Below are 19,425 nucleotides of genomic sequence, written 5' to 3'. Positions count from 1 at the left end.
TATAATCTTGTTGCTAGTTATTGCTCTTTTAAGGCTGCTGAGAAGGCATTAAGTACTCTTGACCCTAGTAATTTTGGTTATGATTGCATTGGTGTTATTAGCAATGACTCTTGGAGTTGTGAAGTTGCACTTTAACTCTTATTAAAGAAAACAATTACTCTTATTAAAGAAAACAAATACTGGAATATTTTGAATTATTAACTTAGAGGTTGATAATTAAAATGATTTGCGTGTTAATGCTCTTTTGTTACTTTAGTCACACAATAACTTCACCCAAATATTTTTTTCCTCAATTTGTGAGGAGTTTGTATTTCTAATGTTTGAGTAGTGGAAATGACACTTGCAATGCTATTGCGTCTGGTTGCAGCCCAGCCTCCCGGAGTCCCAGAAGTCTGCAAGAGGTCTCTGACGTCCTGCGTCTGTACGGGCGGGGCAGAACTGTTCATTCTCGGCAAGAACTTCTTGAAAGACACAGTCGTCGTCTTCGACCAACCAGATTTTGAGCCTCCGTGGCGAGAGACGGTTCAACCTGATAAGGAGTTTTTGCAACAGGTACTTAAAAATGTTGAGATTATTTTTTTAAGTTACATGCTTTGAAAAACCATTAACTGAGGTTTGAAAGAAAAAAATTTCATGCTAACCCAAGTGAAAAACATAGGTGTCTGTCACTAGCCTCACCTCTCTTTTGTGCCGTACCCTAACTACTAGCTTAATAAATAGCATGCTCTATTTATACCCATTACAAATGTTTATAATTTTTCTTAAAAAGTACAGTCTCATCAACTCAATAAATTGGTGTTTCTTACAGTTGAATGGATTCTGCAAATGTAAGATGCCTTTAATTGTAATAAGGTGTCATGGAAAAGTCAGGGAAGTTGAAATTGGTCAAGGAAAGCTAGGGAATTTACTTTAAAACCTGGAAAAGTCACGGAAATCCCTCAGTGATAGTTATTTGAAGGGTAAACCTCATGCTCTGGGATGTCATAATCCAGACTCTGAACATATTTTTCTCACCAAATGATGTTTTAGTGCATAGTTATACACACAGTAAAATGGAATATGCAAAGTTTTGTTTGAACTAGTACAGCTATAAGGATTGTGGAGGCTGGTTGTCTTTATTTTTTCAGGTAATTGTAAAACAGGTAGAGGTGGATGGGATCCCGAAACTTGGGATAAAAGTCGGGAAAGAGATCATTCCCGAACTTCGGAAAAATAATTTTTCTCCTCAGGATAATACTTTGTAAAATCAAATTTTTTTAATAGTAAAAATTTCCGGCAAACTAATTTCTATATTATAAATACACTATATGCTTAAGTTTTTGTCAAAATCTACGTCATGTAACAAACCACAACTTTGCACATGTATTGACCAGACAAAGCACAAAGATATCACAAAAACTCGCAGATCTGTGAAACGTAATTCAACCCTCGTTCATAAATGCTGTTAAAAATTAAAAAAAATCATTTTAAATAAAGTACTTAATGTGATAAAACAAAATTTTAATAATATATTTTTGCTTTGACAAACGTAAACATCTTTACCATATCGTTAGGTTATGTTTGAAAATAAATTTCACGAGAGCAGCCATTAGCAATGTTGCCAAACACATCACATTTGAAATGACACAAAACTCCGTTTTTAACAAAGGAACTGCAAGAAGCCATCTTGGTTTAAAATATTTAATCTTTTCTGTTTCTTTCAGAAACATTGTAGTGGTTTTAAATTTTTGCAGCTGGTCATCATGTATGATAAATTACGGGCCATGATTAGGGAATAAGATGTTTGTTTTTATTTCCATTATGTGTCACTTATTATTTGTGTCCTTATGTATCAATATATTTTTTTTTATCTTGAAATCATTTGGACTGCTATATGTTTATGGGTTAATGGGATATATTTTTCTGTATACAAAGTTAAGTGACATAATTTTAATGCTTTTGCTCTCGATCCCGATATTCCAATATCTTTCTTGACCAAATTCTGTCCCGGAGTAAAAATTCCATTCCCGTCCACCTCTAAAAATGGGAAATTATTTTTAAAAAATTGCTAGGTAATTAGTTATTTTGACCATGGAAAGTCATGGAAAAGAAAGAGAAATTTTTCTGCAGATTTTTGTAGACATCCTGTGTAAGATGCATCTATTTTCTGAGGAACTTATAATTGAATATCTTTGGTAAGAGCTAATTAAGTACAAAATTTTCAAATGAGAATGTGAATTTTCTACAGTACTATCTTTGAATATATATACTGTATAGAAGTCGCGAGTGGATAGGATTTACTCTACGTTTTTCAGAAGCGTATGATGAGCAGCTCGGGAACTTCACCGCTGCAGTGTGCTGCCATAACGCCCTGTATCGTCTTAGTTGTTATTTACACGTTAGAGCGCAGCACTGTCGCCCGCTGTCATTCCCCGCACCCCCCACCTATCATTCACTGCAGCTCAAGGTCGTTCAGCGGGAGGGGGAAGGGGTGTTTGAAGAGTTCAACACTTGTCCGCTAGGGACCACCACAAGTCGATACCCTAGAGATGGTGGCGATTGTGGCGGTGAATTAACCAACTACCTCAAAACCATATTAGAAATTTTAACCTGGGCTGGCGACTTCTATACAATATATATATTCAAAGGTACTATGGTCTGTTAAAATGTACTCGAGGAAAGCTTGGAATGTTGGTGACAGACCCATCTGGTGTGCCTGGTGCCGCCGTACCGCCGCTGCGACATAGCGGAGCCGGTGTCTGTCCGGCTGACGGTGGTGTCCAGCGGCAAAACCAGCGAGCCGCACCCCTTCCTGTACACCCCTGGCGGGCTGTCGAAGCAGCCAGGTACGTGCCACGCTGCCCGCCCCGGTCCGGTCCGCGACGCGAGTGGATGGCTCCCGACTCGGGGTTGTGCCGCCAAGCAGAGGAGGACGCAGCTTCCATAACGCTCTGTGCTCCCGCGTCGTGCCCTGGGCCGTTATGGGAGGGAAACATTCGTGCTTCTCACGCCTTCATTTACCCCCCTTGAGTTTATACTTTCTTATCTCACTTGTTCTCTCTTGTCTTGTAAAATGTGATCAGTTTAATACTACCCTCTCCCTTGCACTTTTCAGCAACAATTTCCTAACACCCTGAAAAGTTTAAACAAAGGAACTTCAGTGTAATTACATTTGTTGCTTAGAAGATTATTCCTCTGCTTGGTTCAATCTTTGAGTTTGATAAATCGTGGCTCTTTTTTTATCTTCTTTTTTTTGACCGGTTGGTTTGGGTGGTGTAACACAATTTAAATGTTTTGTCTAAAACAGCTGTAAATGAATGGGAGGTTTTGTTTTCATCAGGGGTAGTGATGACTTGGTTTTGACCACGATTGATCACAAGAGCCATCCATTCATCCAGTTTGCGTGCTTATTGTGGTGCTGCAGTTAAGACAGCTGACGGAGCATTGCCACGGGACACTTGAATTGTATTCGCCGACTTGTCGAGCAAGGTGCTAGGCAAGAGTATTGTAAGATATTTTGGCAAGTTGCGGAAAATAAAAATATGCTGTTCCTGCCTTCTTTGCCTTTTTTTTTACATGATTTTGAAAGTCATGTGCCTCGAGTGATACATATTTTTTCTGCCAGCTAGTTGTTTACGTAAATTTGCAGCCAAAGTGAAACGGATACATAACTTCAGACACGAGTGGCATTAGCGATGTCACCATTTTTGCATTGTGCCGGACCAAACACATCACGGCGTTGTGCGTCGAGGCAAGTTTCCTGTTCCGGGATGTGCATGTCGGTTTGTGAGTGGGCCGTGCATGTTGTCCAGACCGAAGGGGAAAATTTGGTTGGCTTCCTTGCTTTACAATTTTCAGTTTTTGGAAATGCTGTTCTACCTTTTGCAGGTTTCATAATGGTAATGAGAGCTTGAGAGCAACCTCGCTCCTCCAGGGCCTTATGACTGTCTAGTCTTGCGTAACAAGTATTGATTTTACATTTCTGGGTTTTAACAGAGAGGAAAATGGTAAAGATGGAGGGAAAATGGGAAAGGCTGTAATAACCAAGCTGTATAGGCTGCATACGGGATGTGTTAATGGACAAGATGTCAATGACTTCCTGAATGTAACATCATCACTCTCTCTCATTTTTCTGTGAAGTACAAGACTCCAGTTGAGCATTATTAATTTTATGTTTTGTTTTGGTCCTAAGTATTTGTATGTATTGTCCCTTGCATACTTGTGAAAGTTTTTTGCATTATTCTGCTATAAAGGCCTTGGTAAAAAAATATTTAAAAAAAAATCTATCACAAAGTACATTAAAGTACTGTCATTGAATCAATCAATTGTAGGGCCCAAATTAGTTGAGTATCAAACAGTCATCACACTTAATTTTATTTCTTGGAGTTCAATCAATTTCGCCATTATACATGTCATCCATCTCGGATGGCGATTCAAACAACACTTGTGACCCACTGGTGCTAGCGTTCAATGTAGAGGACTCTGCTTTGCTGTGAGAGACGTTGGTTGCATACAGAACAGGTAAATTGTTCTTGACACAGTCCAAAAATTCGTCGACATCCAAACCTCTTTTGCTAAAATTCTCTTCCTCACAGTAACTTTGGTAGAATAATCTCAAAGTCCTTTAGGTTATTGGCCGTAAGGTATTTTTTTCTATTTTCAATTTTGTAAGAAAGACTAAGCTATCATTGAGATGAAAAATACTAACCACCACAATATTTATTTATAAGCACTACATTGGTTTATAAAAAGACTTAAAACTACAAAGCAAAAGATAATTGAATGACATAAAAGTCTGGCAATGAATTGCGTCAAGCGTCTCAACTTTTTACTGTTTTTTCCACCAAAAGTGTCAATTTTATGTTGAATATTTATTATTATTTTTTAGATTATAGTAAAAGTTGAGAGAGGGAAAGAAAATCTCGTAGAAATAAATTAAAAACTGAAAATTCTTTACATTTAGATAAATTCTGAGCTAAATAGTGTCAACATTTATTTTGTGTAAAAAAATCAGCTGCCACATAAAATACAAACATGTAAATATAGACAATACAATATAAAGTAATAGTAATAATTTGTGCGACAAGATGTTAAATTTATTATTATTATTATTATTATTATTATTATTATTATTATTATTATTATTATTATTCAATTTAAGTATACCATATTGGCAAGACATAATATACACCCATAAAATAACGAAAAAAAGTACAGTACACTCCCTATTTAACGCGGTTGTCGGGGGACATAACTTTTACCCGCGTTGCATCACCGCGATGTTTCGATGTGACCAAGGTCAAAAGGCTTAAAACACCGCCTGTGTTCTAATAGGTTGGCAAGCACGCACAGTATAGACGGCCCGCTTTGTGCGAACTTTGCATCCGCAGTTTTCACTAAACGCGGGTGAAAAAATAAAAATAATAAATTTTAAAGATAAATATTAAATGTTGAATTGTTTTTATTTTTCCGCGTGCCGCGCACAGTTTGTCGCACGGCCTACGAGCGCTACACACGTGCGGCAGACAAGCTGCTGCTGCCAGTCTCGTGGTGTCAGCCACAGTAATTGCTTCGTCAGTGTCCGTAACAAAGTAAGTGCAGTGTGTGCGGTTACACACGATTCTGTGGTCGAAGTCTTCTAAAAAGAAAGGCCGTAGTGATACTTCAAACCGAATATGAATCGCAAAGTACCGAGTTTGATTGACAAAATAAAAATTCTAGATTTACTTACAGATAGCTTGTCTTTTGCAGAAGCAGGCCGCAGATACAGGAAAAAACGATTCTAGCATTCGTACAATAAAAAATAAAGAATCGTCTATCGCGTCAAGTGGTTAAACTTTATTATCCATGCTTACAGTAAATTATAAATGGTCACATGTGGGAAACAAAAATTACGCCAATTAAATTTTAGCGCAATCAGTGACGCCGTATTAAAAACCGTGTTAAACTTTGTCTTTACTTATTTCACCAAACGCTGTGTCGAGTTGCTGAGTGTGTGTGGCTCGGATCGGCAAATGTTATATTCCCCAGCCTCTGGTTAAAGGTCGGGAGACCGCTACACATAAACATTTCCGGGACTTGTTTACTACCTCATGGCAAAAGTGGTACAGTATGGTTCACGTAAGTATTGGACCACTGGGAATTCCTGGGCAAAGTTTAAAAATACGCTAGCTGATTTACTTTACTATTTAATGTTAAAACATTATACCAAATTAAAAAGATGAACGTGTATAATACAATGAATTACCCAATAATATTACGTCTGTAGGTTTAAGTTGTAACAAAACATTTATATACAGATGTCCAGTAAAGTACCAATTAAGATTCTGGAGTGGAATTTTAAACACCGGACTACCTGATTTTGCCTTGTACGCAGGGACGCTGCTCAGTCAAGTGACTCATGCTCTGCCTGTGTGCTGCGTGAACACATTCCCTCCCCCACTCCCCCTCGTCATGTTTCTGCCTGCTCTAATATCTACCTCTCTCCATATTCTCGTCTCGCCTCTCCCCCCCAGCGCTTGCCGACAACCAAGCTTATCCAACATCAATCCCCAGCTGAGTCACGTTGGATAATGTCGCTGGACGGTGGGCTTTATCAGGTCCCCTGTTCGATGCTTCATTTGTGAGATAAAGCGACGTTAAGAACTAGTGTTTCAGAAAATATCACTGGGCTGGATTGGATCATAATTTGAAAACCCTACAAGATAGAGGAATAATGTACGGAGATATCTTGTTTAGAATTTAACTGCTGACATTTTCTACGCCTAGGCTTTTTTCTGCCCGATGCTTAGTTTGTTAGTTACAACGCAAAATTATCCTAATCGGCTGTCAACCATTTATTCCATTATTATTATTCATTTCTGACTGGGGGACATGGTTTGACCCGCGATATACCCGATTCCGCGATCAATCGGGGCGCGATATACTGGGAGTTTACTGTAATTGCAATATGCAAAACTGGACTTGAGCACACACTATTGTTTCTTTAATTATTTAGATACCAGGAAATACTCAAAAGAAAAAACAGAGAGCATTGGAAGCTTCAAAGGGTTTAGCCGTCAAAAGCGCCAACTGGCTAGATGCACAAACGAGGTATTTCACCTTTAGCAAAATATGCTAATTTACGGAAGGATATTTTATCTCGTAGATAGCAGCGAAAGGGTTAAATAATGTCATCGAGTCATCTCCAACATTTGTTGGTCGCACATTGTATGATCAGCCACCTGCACGCAAGCACACAGTTAACGCACTTGTGGAGGCACGGCACATCAGTCTTAAGGAAGGGTGGGTACTAAGTCAGTTCATTTCCTGGAAATAATTGCTTTCAAAACACATACATAATAAAAAATTTAGATATCAACTTGGAATTTAGATGTTTGAAACAGTTACATGTCTTATATCATAATTGGTAAAGGTAGAATATGTATCTGGAAACTAAAAATTGTAAAACTTTATTTTTTATATTTTATGTAACCTATGTATTTGTGAGGTCAAAATGATAACTTCATCATGAAGTTGAGTTATGTTTATGTAAAAATCTGAAATTTGTTTGGTCGTATGCTAAGTTGCGTTCCCTGATGCTTGCCCATCTACTTGGTAGCGTCTGTCTTCTGAGAGGGAGGGGTGAGGGATTCAGACGCTCGTCGGGGTCTCGGTGGCTCCTCCGCACAGGGCAGCCGGGCGCGGGAGGCCGGGCCGAGTCGCGAATGTAGAGAACATTGCCTGCTTCGCATCTTGTCCACCCAGGGGTTCCCAGCCAGGGCAAGGCCAACAGTCTGTAAAAGATTGTCCAGGAAATTTCTGGTGCAAGGCAGTTCGTCCCCAAATAACACAATATCCGAACCCGGCCTCCTTGACACTCTCTTGACAACTTCTCCTCCAGTGCCAACTGAGTTAAGGGCAAAAAAAAAAAAAACGGATTTTGTAACTGCCTGTGACTATCTTGCATTGTCTTCTGGTCTTGCCAGCCGCTCAGTTCCGCAGAAAGGCGTCTGTAAACAGAGAGAACACGTCCAGGAATGGACAGTCGAGAGCATGTAATTTTCAAGATAGTATGCCAGTAAACGTGTGGGAAGCAGTAAGCACGAAGCATCTGTGAAAGGACATTTGCCTCGGTCAAATCGGCAGTAGGAAGGCGGCGGCCGTGCCTGGCGGCTCTCACAGCTGGAGGTTGCAGGTCGCAGGTGTCTCTAAGCACAGGGGTCACTAGGCGGATTGACGAGTGGCAATCACAGCAACCGCACCCTCTTCTATACCGTGTCGGGCCGGGAGGAGGTGTAACCAATGAGGGGTGATCTCGGATGCACAGCTTGAGAGGCAGGGAAAGATGGTGACACAGGTTACTGCAGCTTCACCTGCCGGGGACTAAGGGGGATGGACGGCCAGGGCCATGAAGGGGGGGGGGGGGGGGGGGGATCGGGGGTGTAGCAGTTACGATGCGATGCACACATTAACTCAAGACTGAAAAATTTGGTATTTGCAGCTTAGCATTTACTTTCTGTATGCACGTTATGTGACATGGCAACAAACGACAAGTTGTTTGCACATGTAAAATGGGGCTTCATCACATTGTTATTAGTCATTGCTATCTTAAAAGTAGATAAAAACAGAGAGACATGTTTCCTGTAAACAAAATTTTACAAAGTTAACTAAAAACAATTGTGTTAACGATACCTTTTTTGACTGGGGAAATTTGATCAGTATGAATCTGGCTTCAGAAAAATTAGCATACAGTCTACTCTTGTTTATCATCAGTAAAGTTTTTCATTTTGTGCTTCATGCTTTCTTTTGGCAAAAAAAGACTTTAAATATGTTTTTTTTTGTAGTAGGGGTTTTGTTCAGAAAACATGTGAATAACAAATTATTTTTATATTTTGACAGTAAAACTTTGTATTTTGTTATAAGCTTCCCAAAGCGAACATCACATTGGTTGCTGGCATAAAATTGGTCACTGTTCATTCTCTATTCTCTTTTCGGCTTCAACAGAATGTTGTATTCACACTGCTATGGCATTTTTTTTACACATCAGATGTTAACCTTATTAAACAAATACAACGATACTTTACTGTAAGAAGGCAATGAATATTGAGGGTGCATGTTGATTTCTCAAACTTTGTGCGACTCTTTACTTACGCTGTCTTTGGTGATCACAAGACGTTGAGTAATATACCTTTTCTGTATTATCGGTTTGTTTGTTAGATATGAAAATAATGTATAAGATAGTATTTAACTGTAAAATTACTAGTTTGTTGTGAAAAGTCACTGAAAATGAACTTTGATGCTGACTGCTTGATAAAATTAAGGTACAACAGTCACAATGTGATTAGGCTGCTTTTGGTGACAAGAGAATGTAGTATATGCCGTTCTAAACCAGGAACCAGGTACAGTTACAGGATTAACTTCTAGAAAGGGGGAGAGGGGACAAAACCTCAGACAAAATTATAAAATTTTAACTTGTAAATATGTTTTTTCAACCGTATGGATACTGTATGTAGTTTTATAAATCTTATATTAAAAATAAAAAATAACACATGAGCACTCAATTAACTATACAAAAGTTTCAGCCATTTCCCAATAGTGAGTTTAATATACTTAATGTTTAGGTACTAATAATTTAGTTTTAAAATTAAAAAAAGAAACTCAAAATATTTATTTCAGAAGTCATTTCATCCAGTGCATCTTCTACACTTCTGTTGCCTCTGTGCCTAACCCCTCTCCTATGGATTAGCCTCTGTTCTATAATATAGATGAATTAATAAGTTAAAAAATCATCTGACCTTTTTGTGAGAAGACCAGAATGAATACTAAAACAGTGAGTTTGAATGCTTTATTAGGCCTATGCAGTTTTGCATGCACATTGCCTTAGCATACTATCCACAATTTTTAACTATTTGCAGTATTGCTGCCCTTGATTTGCACAAATAATTGGTAGTTTCCTTGTAGTTCTGTAAAGAATGAACTCCTCTGTTGAGTTTCTCTGCAATAAATTCCAGTATTTCTGCATTGAGTCCCTTCAGAAATGTCTTTCTAAGGAAACACTTCACAAAAGAAATGACAAATGGCTGGCAAAACACTGGGCACACTATGTGAGTGAAGACAACCATATGTATTCATCAAAGTTGTAGTTGGGTTGTTAGTTGTGTCTCAGTAGTTAAAAAATACATATTACAGGATTTTACAAGTCAATAGTTGCAAGCTTAGAAAGATCTTTCAACCTACCAGATTTCTTGAAAATGTTTCAGTTACCAGTATTTTGACATAGAATTCATCACTGAGCCACATGACTTGATGGAAAACCCACCAAGGACATCTACGTAACTGCAACTTCTCTAAAACAACAGCACTGATGATGATGATTACTCAGTGAGCAACAGACATAAAACTCTCCCTTTAAACCTCCAGCTTATATATATATATATGCAGGCATTGCAAAGCCCTGATTGGTGAAACAATCTTTCCCCTTTGTAAGGACTTGCGTGAAAAGAGTCTTGTTCGTAATTCTCTCATGGTAATGGCAACTGTAACATTTGTGAAAAGCTAGGGAAAGCAGCGTGAAAAGTGTCTTGTTCGTAATTCTCTCATGGTAATGGCAACTGTAACATTTGTGAAAAGCTAGGGAAAGCCATAACTCGATAAAATGGTTGAAAACCAGTAGCCAATTAGTAGGTGCTGCTGAATTTAGGAACTAAACATCATTTAGTTGACATTAATAAAGAATGGTTTGAAATTAAAATGAATTATGTTGCAAAATCGTGGGTTTGCAAGCACGAGCTTCAAGAAAAATTCCTTTAGTCTGTTGGCAGCAGCAATTGCCAATCAACCAATCCACTTTGGTTGGGAATGAAATGATGGTGCGTGGTAAGAGATTCTAACTAGTTTGTATAAGGTCAGGTCTAATGTACTCGCTGATATGGCAGCTGGAGTGCTACCAGGCCGGGCAATTAAGCTAAAAGGTTTTATGGTTTTATATTTTGACCCATTTTGTTGTGAAAAATTAAACATTTTGCTGTTATCATTTCTATTTTTGTAAATGTACAATTCATAACCGGTATTTGTGGCATATATCACAGTTTCTGTTAGTTAATGTTTTTGACAAAGACTGTTTGAAGTTATACATTTCTGGATCCGTATTTATTCACAGAAGGGTCACTCCTTCATATGGGTTGAACCTTTAATTTTGGGCAAAAAATCTAACATTTTCACACTAAGGGTTGCCTGTGCAAATGGGTCTATGGGTAGCAGCACCGTAGAGTTCCATCTCTCTGTGTCTGTTTACTAGGGGAAGGATATTTACAACCCATCCAATTCCCCCACTTTTTTGTCAGTTGGGTCTATACTATACTATAAAAACTAGCACACAGTTTACTGGGAAGCTTAGGAATATAAAAGGGGCTCGTATAAAAACAAGCAATGACTGCAGTTTTTTTTACTGTGTGTTCAGTTGAAAGCGTGTGAAATCTCATTCAAAAACAATAATGATTGGGTACAGTTGCATCATGAACACCTGTCAAGAAGACACATTAATTGTGTGGGTGCAGTACAGCAGACACGTCACTTGTCGGTTCCGTGTCAGGTCGGGCGGCAGACACGGCACATGGCACACGTACAGTAACTGCGCTGTTCACGGAATTTCGCAAATAGGTCGCAGTACATGTTTTTACACTAAAATTGGCATTAAATATGTGACCCATGAACGGGGAAATATGGTAGTTGCAATCTAGTTTTAATTCATTGATAATTGTTAACTATTCATAAATGTTAACTTTGGAATTTTTTATTTTGCAACGAGGCTGGATGCCAGGAGGAAGATGCATGCTGAGCTAAACAAGTAGGCTTATCCTCTGGAGCAGAGGTTCCCGTTTCTTTGAGGCCAGGGACTTTTCTTTTGGCGGAACCCCAACTCCTTCAAAGAAAGTTAATGTGACAATAATTGTGCCTACTTTATATGACATTCGCCCTGACTCATGGAACCCCCAGGGTTCCGCGGAACACTTTTTGGGAACCGCTGCTCTAGAGTGTGTGATGTGTAGTGGCTTTACACTTTCTGAGCTTGGCCGGGCAGCAGTGAACTGTTGAAAGTATGCCAGAGCCACTTGCAAGATTGGCAGATGGTATGCCAGTGCCACTAACTGAATTACAGTAGCGCCACAGTGCATGCTAGTGAAGTGTGTCGGAAGACACGGATGCCAACTCACTGACATGCTGGACAGTCAGTCGTGTGATCGCAAGTAAAGAACACGGAGGTGACGCACCTATGGCCATGTCTCGTCGGTGGCTCGCGGCAGTTGTGATGGGGGCTGGCGCACCACCAGGCCACTGTGGGGGGCCGATGTTGGCAATGCTCCGTCAGACTGCTGTAGACGACGACGGTGTCTGCGCGATCGTGGACTCCCGTCGCTGTTCTCCCGCCGCACTCCGCTGTCGCGAGGTAAAGAGGCGCGCAATGCAGGAGAGAGAGATGGAGAGAGAGGGAGAGAGAGTGAGAGTGGAGGTTGATTCGGGGGACTGAATGTGTCTTAGTTTGTGCATCTCTTTGCCTCGCACAGCAGTACCGATTGTAACAAATGATGAGTTGTGCATTGTTGTCACCCATATCCAGACAGTTTTCTTTTATAAAAATCATAACTTTAAAGTAGAATATATTACATTTTGAGTAAAACTCTAGTGAAATCCGGTCGGATAATGAACTGGTAATTCTGTTAATATCTATAAATACATGGGGGACAATGCACTCACTCTTCTGAGGTCAATGTAATATTCTTGTACATATCAAAGTTATAAGCATTTTCTGTATGTCGCTAGTATGGTTCAGCTCTAAGCATACTATATTTTAAAATTTTTCTTTAATTTTCTGTTGTATGCAGTTAATTACTATTGAAGTGGACATGAAAATAAAAAAATCAAACTCACTGTATTTTATGTTATGTATATGAAGGAAGTAATAATTGAGTTAATTTGGTTTTGGCACTTGATGCAAACTTACATTGGCCTCCGAGCATGTCTTGTTTGTTTGTGTGTGTGGAACACTGCAACATGTATTTAATGTGACTGTGTATATCTGCTTGTTCCCCCCACAGCAGAATTTCAGGTCGAACCAGCTGGGAGTTGGTTCCGGTTGTCAGGCGAGCGTCAGCGTGTCCTTCAGGGCTGCGCTCGCTAATAATTCAGGTTCTGTCATCATGGTGACTACTACTACTATCATATGTACCAACATTATAAACAACACACGCACACACGCCAACCACTCGTGACCTAGCGATGACGTACATTTGCTGTCAAACCTTAACTGCGCATTATTAACATTTTGTATTAATGAATCATATCTTCTGGCTGATTGAACTTTACTTCTCTGATTTAAAATTTTTTTTTTGCTCTTGCTATTTTATTTTCATTTACAAAAAGTGTATTTGGTGGGCATGGAAAAAAAAATATAGGCACTTACTTGGAATTAATTTTTTCACAAGTACACTTGCCAAGGTTTTATAAGTGCATTCTGTAATTCTGGTGGATCTGAGGTTAGTTTAATGAAGCTGCATTCAATGCATGCTACAAAATAAATTACACACAGCATTTGAATTCAATGACGACACACTTCACTTATCAGAGTGCATACTATTCACTGACATTTACTTAACACATTTTGGAAACAGAAGTTGTTATAAAAATTTTGTAATGAAATTTGGTGGTATAGTTTGAATGTAATAGGGCATTCATGGCTTTGGTAATTGTGAATTTTTTTATGCAACTAAGAAACTTGTACTGCATTGCAACTAATTGTTACTTATAAAAATGATATATTTTCAAAAAAGTTTCAAAATTAATATTTAGTAAAAAAAAAAAATTAATGAAGGATAAAAATAGTAGTTGCCCACCATAACAATTAAAAAAAAAAAGGGAAAAAAAATGAAGAATTTTTTTTTTGAAGTGCACTTGTGCATAATGTTTTCATCTTGTTTTCCAGAGGCGTGATTACGATAGATGCTGGAGCGCTGCCCATTGTGATTTCTTAGTTCTCATTTCAGGATTGGCATCCGGTGTGGTTGTGCAGTTAACGCTGGTTTAGTCGACTAACGGTGCCTCGTACTTTACTGTGCGTAGTGTGTGTGCGTGCACGAGGTGTGGTGGGGGCGGACCGCATGGGGGGGAGTGAGCGTGCTTGTACTGCGTGCGGTGCCATGGGCAGAAACTGGAGCCGTGCGTCCTTGCCTGGCCGGCTGAAATAGTTGTGTCTTCTCTGTGCCATTAGTTTGTGTGATTATTCTTGATGCCATTAGAAGTTTTTTTGGCTACTGCTATTCCAACACTTGAGCTAAATCCTCGTGTAAATAAATACTTCTGAAGAGAGTGAAAACTTCGTATGTAATTTAAATTTGTACATTTATCTTCTGTTTTGCCACTGGTCTTATATAAATGCGAAAAAATAATTTTGCAAGTTACTGTAATATGTGTATGATAATACTGTAGATAAAGTCTGCAATATATTTAATTTTTAGGTATTCCTTGTTTACAAATTAGGAACTTTCTTTCTGCGTTTGTTTTGCCCGCTATAATATAAATATCTTTTTAGAGCCAATCTTACTATCCGCCCATCCAACTGGTAACTACCCTGTGGGTAAAGGAAAGTTTGCATGTTTACCTGATAGTAGGGTATTACTATCACTATTAATATTCATACAAAATACTGATTGACATTTTTATCATAATAATATGTGCCTGGATTAAAATGCACTTCAAATGAATCCAGGTCAAAAAAACCTATTCTGCTGAATTCATGTTTTATAGAAAAACTAAACCAATCTGAATTAATTGCTGCATTGCATCATTTACCAGTGAGGTTAACTACCAAACACCATGCATATAGATGATAAGACCAGTTCTTGGACTAAACAAGTTTCTTATGGAATTTTTGCTAAAATTTCTCTCTCGAAAGGGAGCAATAGTGGAGCCAGTGTTGGAGTAGTAGTTGTCTGCTGCACATGCAGTATTATGATCTGAAGTTGTGTCTTGAAGTTAGTAGTTTTTGGCTTTTCAGCCTTAGTGCATTAGAATTGTGAAGTTGGATAGTGTATTTATCATCGTACTGTCGTTAAATTTTCCTCTTTTTTTCCCCCTTGGACTGTTTTAAAATAGAACAAAGTTTATTGGAAGTAGAAGCATTACATCTCACGTAAGGTGGTATTTTGTCAAATGAAGCAGGTTTTTTGATACTTTCAATCCTGAAGCACATTTTGGGCCATTTCTGTGCAAGTTCTATGAGTAACATAAATCACTTGGAAAAGTGGGTACATTCAGAACTCTGTCCATGTCCTTAATATTCAAAAAACAAGTTGATCCTGAAAATGAGATTGTTGATTATGAATTAGTTAGGACTATTTTTGTTAGGTAGCTGTGCTTTCATGGTATTTTTGTTGTGATATCCCTTTTGATGAACTGAATGTTAGTATGTGTGTTCAGATGTTAGTGGATTTTTCTTCAAATTAGTTTGGCATCTTCACGTGTTCATTCACTGGAAAGAGAGAGAGAGAGAGAGAGAGAAAAAAAATTTTTACCTGTTGTCATTAAGGGCTAGACTGAGTTTAAGTTTATGTTTATGAGGCCTCTTATGTGGAGCACATTCTGGTGTTCAGCAGCTCTTCAGTGTCCTGAAACTATTTGTTACTAAGTAAAGCTCACTTCCTCACACATCACAACTTGGAGCCGTGTTCATTTCTCGAATGACAGCGGAGATGGGTTGTTAACAATGTTTCCAAAAGTACCCACCACAAGGAGAGGGTTTGCTGTTTCTTCTGAACTGTTGAAGGTTTTATAAATGTTTTGGTTCACGATAGTTGCAGTCTTAATAACATAGATGCCGTAGTGATGCCTTCTGTGGATTCCTGGAGGCTCTCGTAGTAATTCACAAATCTTCATCTTGGTGTTATGCATTCTTTACTTGGTGTTCAAAGTATGCCCAGCTGATGCACCATCATTACGTGTCTTAAGTACATGTCCATGTCTCTTTGATTTAGGTAGTTTAATGATCAACTGTCCATAATTAACTATGTTTCTCTTTATTTTTTCATTCAGTGTTTTTTTTTTAAATTTCCATATATATATATATTGGTTGTAATTAGCTATCAGTAACCATATCCTCCACGTGATGCTAGTGTGCAGAGCCTAGAAGAATTTTTAATGCATAGAGGTAACTATGCATCAAATTACAAATCTGGTTTACCGTGTTCTAGACATGGACAGGTCTTAAAACTTTAGTATGATTTACTCATAAATGGTTTGGTTATCTTCAGAGTTATATGTTTGCATTGTTTTATTCTTAAAAGGCTGATTTCTCGGGGTATCAATGTCTTTCATCTTTAGGTTTTCTCTGCTGGTTTAACACATACATATACGTATTCTTGTATTCCAAACATATTTTATGGCCATATCATGGGCTTCTGTATCTCCAAATGACCTGGAATCATATGGGGCATGTTACTTGAAATCTTAACACATTTTCTAATTACTGTTACCATCTTCATACGTTGCTTGTGTTTTTTGTCATCCACACTTGGTTTAAATGTGTTAACGGTAGATGTGTTATTCAGCTATTGATTTATCTTAGATTGATTGCATTTTGATCTTTATTTTCTGCTGTTGATATTTGTGGAATTCCAATCATTGTGGGACATATTGATCTGCAAAGTTTCATAATGAAGAGTTTTGATTCCTCTCAAGTCTTCACTCTTCATATCTGTAAATATTAAGTATTATGACAATTCCTGTAGTAAGGTCCTTGGTTTGATATTTGTCTTAAAATGTCATCGTCCCAACTGCTATTTTTAAATTTCATCAGCTGTGTTTTGGAACAATCTAGCAACTTCTTTTCTTCTCTACAGTTTCAATTTTACAATAAGTAAAATAAATACTTTTTTATATTATATATGTTAATAAGTTTTGAAATATTAGATAAATTATATATATATATATATTTAGTATTTGTAAAATACATATGTCTATTTTCTGAATGTAGTGATTTGTCACAATTTCTATATTGCCATATTGGTGATGGGAAGTAACAAGAGTTTTACATGAATTAAGATGTCGTAATTAATGATAAATAGGTTTTTTGTGAAGATGATCATTTTCATAGTTTATGAATATAAAACTTGTTGATATTTCTTAAACTGCTTCATAGGAGTTATGCATATTTTGCAAATATGTAAAAACAATTATCAAATGTTTACAGCATTTTCATTGAGTGATATTTTTTGTAAGGCCTTTCAGGAATTGTGAGATCAATTATAAATAATACTATGTTTATGTTGCCTTTTATTAAACCTTTGTTACATCATTAATCAAATATTTTAATTGCATTTGCACAAATTATTGTATAATCCCTCTCTTTCTGTTTTATTTTATATGCTCCTGTCTATTGAGTTATTGTATTTCAAGCAAATTGAATCACTGGTGACTGGGAAATTGACAGATAAATGATTAGGCATTGATAAAAATATTTCACGAGTGAAATTCTCATGCAGTATGTTTTATCAATTCCACACTCATTAGTGTGTACAGAGTCTTTATATGGGAAGGTAACTATTTTCATAAAACAAAAATTTAAAAAAATAATTTCATGTGATCTCAGCCTTGACAAAACTTATTTTATAATAATTTTTAACATTCAAGCAGAACTTCTTTAAACACACAGTTACACATTAAAAAAAACTCAACTTAAAGTTTAGTCCACTTAGTACCGATTCTGTCAGTGTACTTGAGTTTTTATTTTATCCAATGATTTTTCATAGTTTCTGAAAATAATTTTAAAATTTACAGTATGTAATTTATTCAACACTTAAGGATTTTTAATAGTCACATAGAGATTTAGATTTATAATTTAAAATTTAAAATATCCTGAATTACTTCAAATATAGCAATTAATGTACATTTTAAATGGTGTGTACAATGTTTAGTTCCATATAAATTTAGATTATTAGATGTTTTCTTCTACTGGAAGTCATCATACAATTAATTATACTGGAATTCACCCATTTTATAATTAAAGCAATCTTATATTCAAGGCTCTTAACCCGAGACCATAATGCACTTAGACTAATTGTTTGAATAAAAAAAAAGTTGGTTTTATTTTATGATTCTTCCTAAAGAATCAAAGATTTACCTTGACTGGTAGAAAGTACTAGCTAAATAAATTAAATGAACATTCAATAGGCACTTAAACATTGAATTTAAAATTTGTGGATTTTGATTATTAACTGAATTTACCCTAAGTTTAACGTAATAGGTGTTTCTATAAATATAGTACCCAATAGTTTCATAGCATTAACCTTAAACCTAACTGCTAGGATTATAAAATATGCATACTGCTCTTGTAGTTTGCTAGGTAAGTTTTTTTAATGATCCCTTTACATATTATTTTATATTCAGACAGAGTGTGGTAAAAACCTGAATTTATATGAGAAAGTTAAATATATATATATATATATATATATATATATATATATATATATATATATATATATATATATATATATATTTTACACGTGAAGAGAGTGATATTTTTTGAGATTAGGAACAATTAATGGTTAGCGATTGTTTATGTATATAATGAAGTCAAGTTTACAATGTTTATAAAACTTAGCATAAATTTGTGAGAGCAAATTGCAAACAAATACAAAAAGTTATGCTTATATAACTTGTGAAAATTTGAATTTTTTCAATTCCAAGTCTATTTTCAACATTTCAACAAATTGCAATATTTCTAAGAAATTATATTGCATACTTATCTTTTGATAGCCTAGTGTAAAAATTTAATGTTCTAAATTTCATTGGTCTCCAATAAACTTACTTCATCATTACAGTAGCATCACTGTATAGATAATTTATATTTGGATATATTATGCTGAGGAATTTTTACTTATATGGTAATACAATATAATTTTAAACATTATACTCTCTAACCTAAAAATTATGTGAAAATGTTTTTTTTATCATAAGTAAATTTTAGGTGGCTTAAGGGGTAATCTTATTTGTTTTATTAATTAAATATAAATTTATTTGATAAGTTTAAACAATAAGAGTAAAATATACCCAAGTAAACAGACACAACCATTAAGGAAAAATTAGCAGAGATTCACACAGAAAATCATGTAAACTTTTTGAAACCAACACAAATGTATCGTTAACAATAAATTGAGTCGTACAGTAATGCAATCCAATGCAAGTTAGAAGATGACACCACTAAAAACCACACGCGCACGTACACCATACACACACACATGAAACCAGACCCAACATAAAACTACACAAGGCTACTTGGGTCCAAATAGACATTATTGAACAAGCAAGGGTGCCGTTTCCCTAAAATGGGTACCACAATCAGTATGATGAAAATAATAAGTGAAACTGCTTGTAAATAGTAACACACTAAGACAAATTGAAATTAAGAAGTGAGAA

The 19,425-nt window shown here is 36.6% G+C and overlaps 1 protein-coding gene across 3 annotated transcripts in view; it reads left to right on the top strand.

Moving 5' to 3' along the window:
- The window catches only part of LOC134542082 (uncharacterized), a 151,503-nt gene that overhangs the window by 114,743 nt on the left and 17,335 nt on the right, over positions 1 to 19,425 (top strand). For all 3 annotated transcript variants that reach the window (XM_063386003.1, XM_063386002.1, XM_063386004.1), the window contains exons 8-9: positions 368 to 552; positions 2,681 to 2,825. In XM_063386003.1, the coding sequence (XP_063242073.1) occupies positions 368 to 552; positions 2,681 to 2,825 (330 nt within the window). The remainder of the gene's footprint in view (positions 1 to 367; positions 553 to 2,680; positions 2,826 to 19,425) is intronic.

Source organism: Bacillus rossius (genome assembly GCF_032445375.1).
Source record: "Bacillus rossius redtenbacheri isolate Brsri chromosome 4 unlocalized genomic scaffold, Brsri_v3 Brsri_v3_scf4_2, whole genome shotgun sequence".
In the NCBI taxonomy this organism is placed as follows: Eukaryota; Metazoa; Arthropoda; class Insecta; order Phasmatodea; family Bacillidae; genus Bacillus; species Bacillus rossius.
Note: the sequence above shows the minus strand (reverse complement) of the source record. Positions and strands in the feature narration are given on the sequence as shown.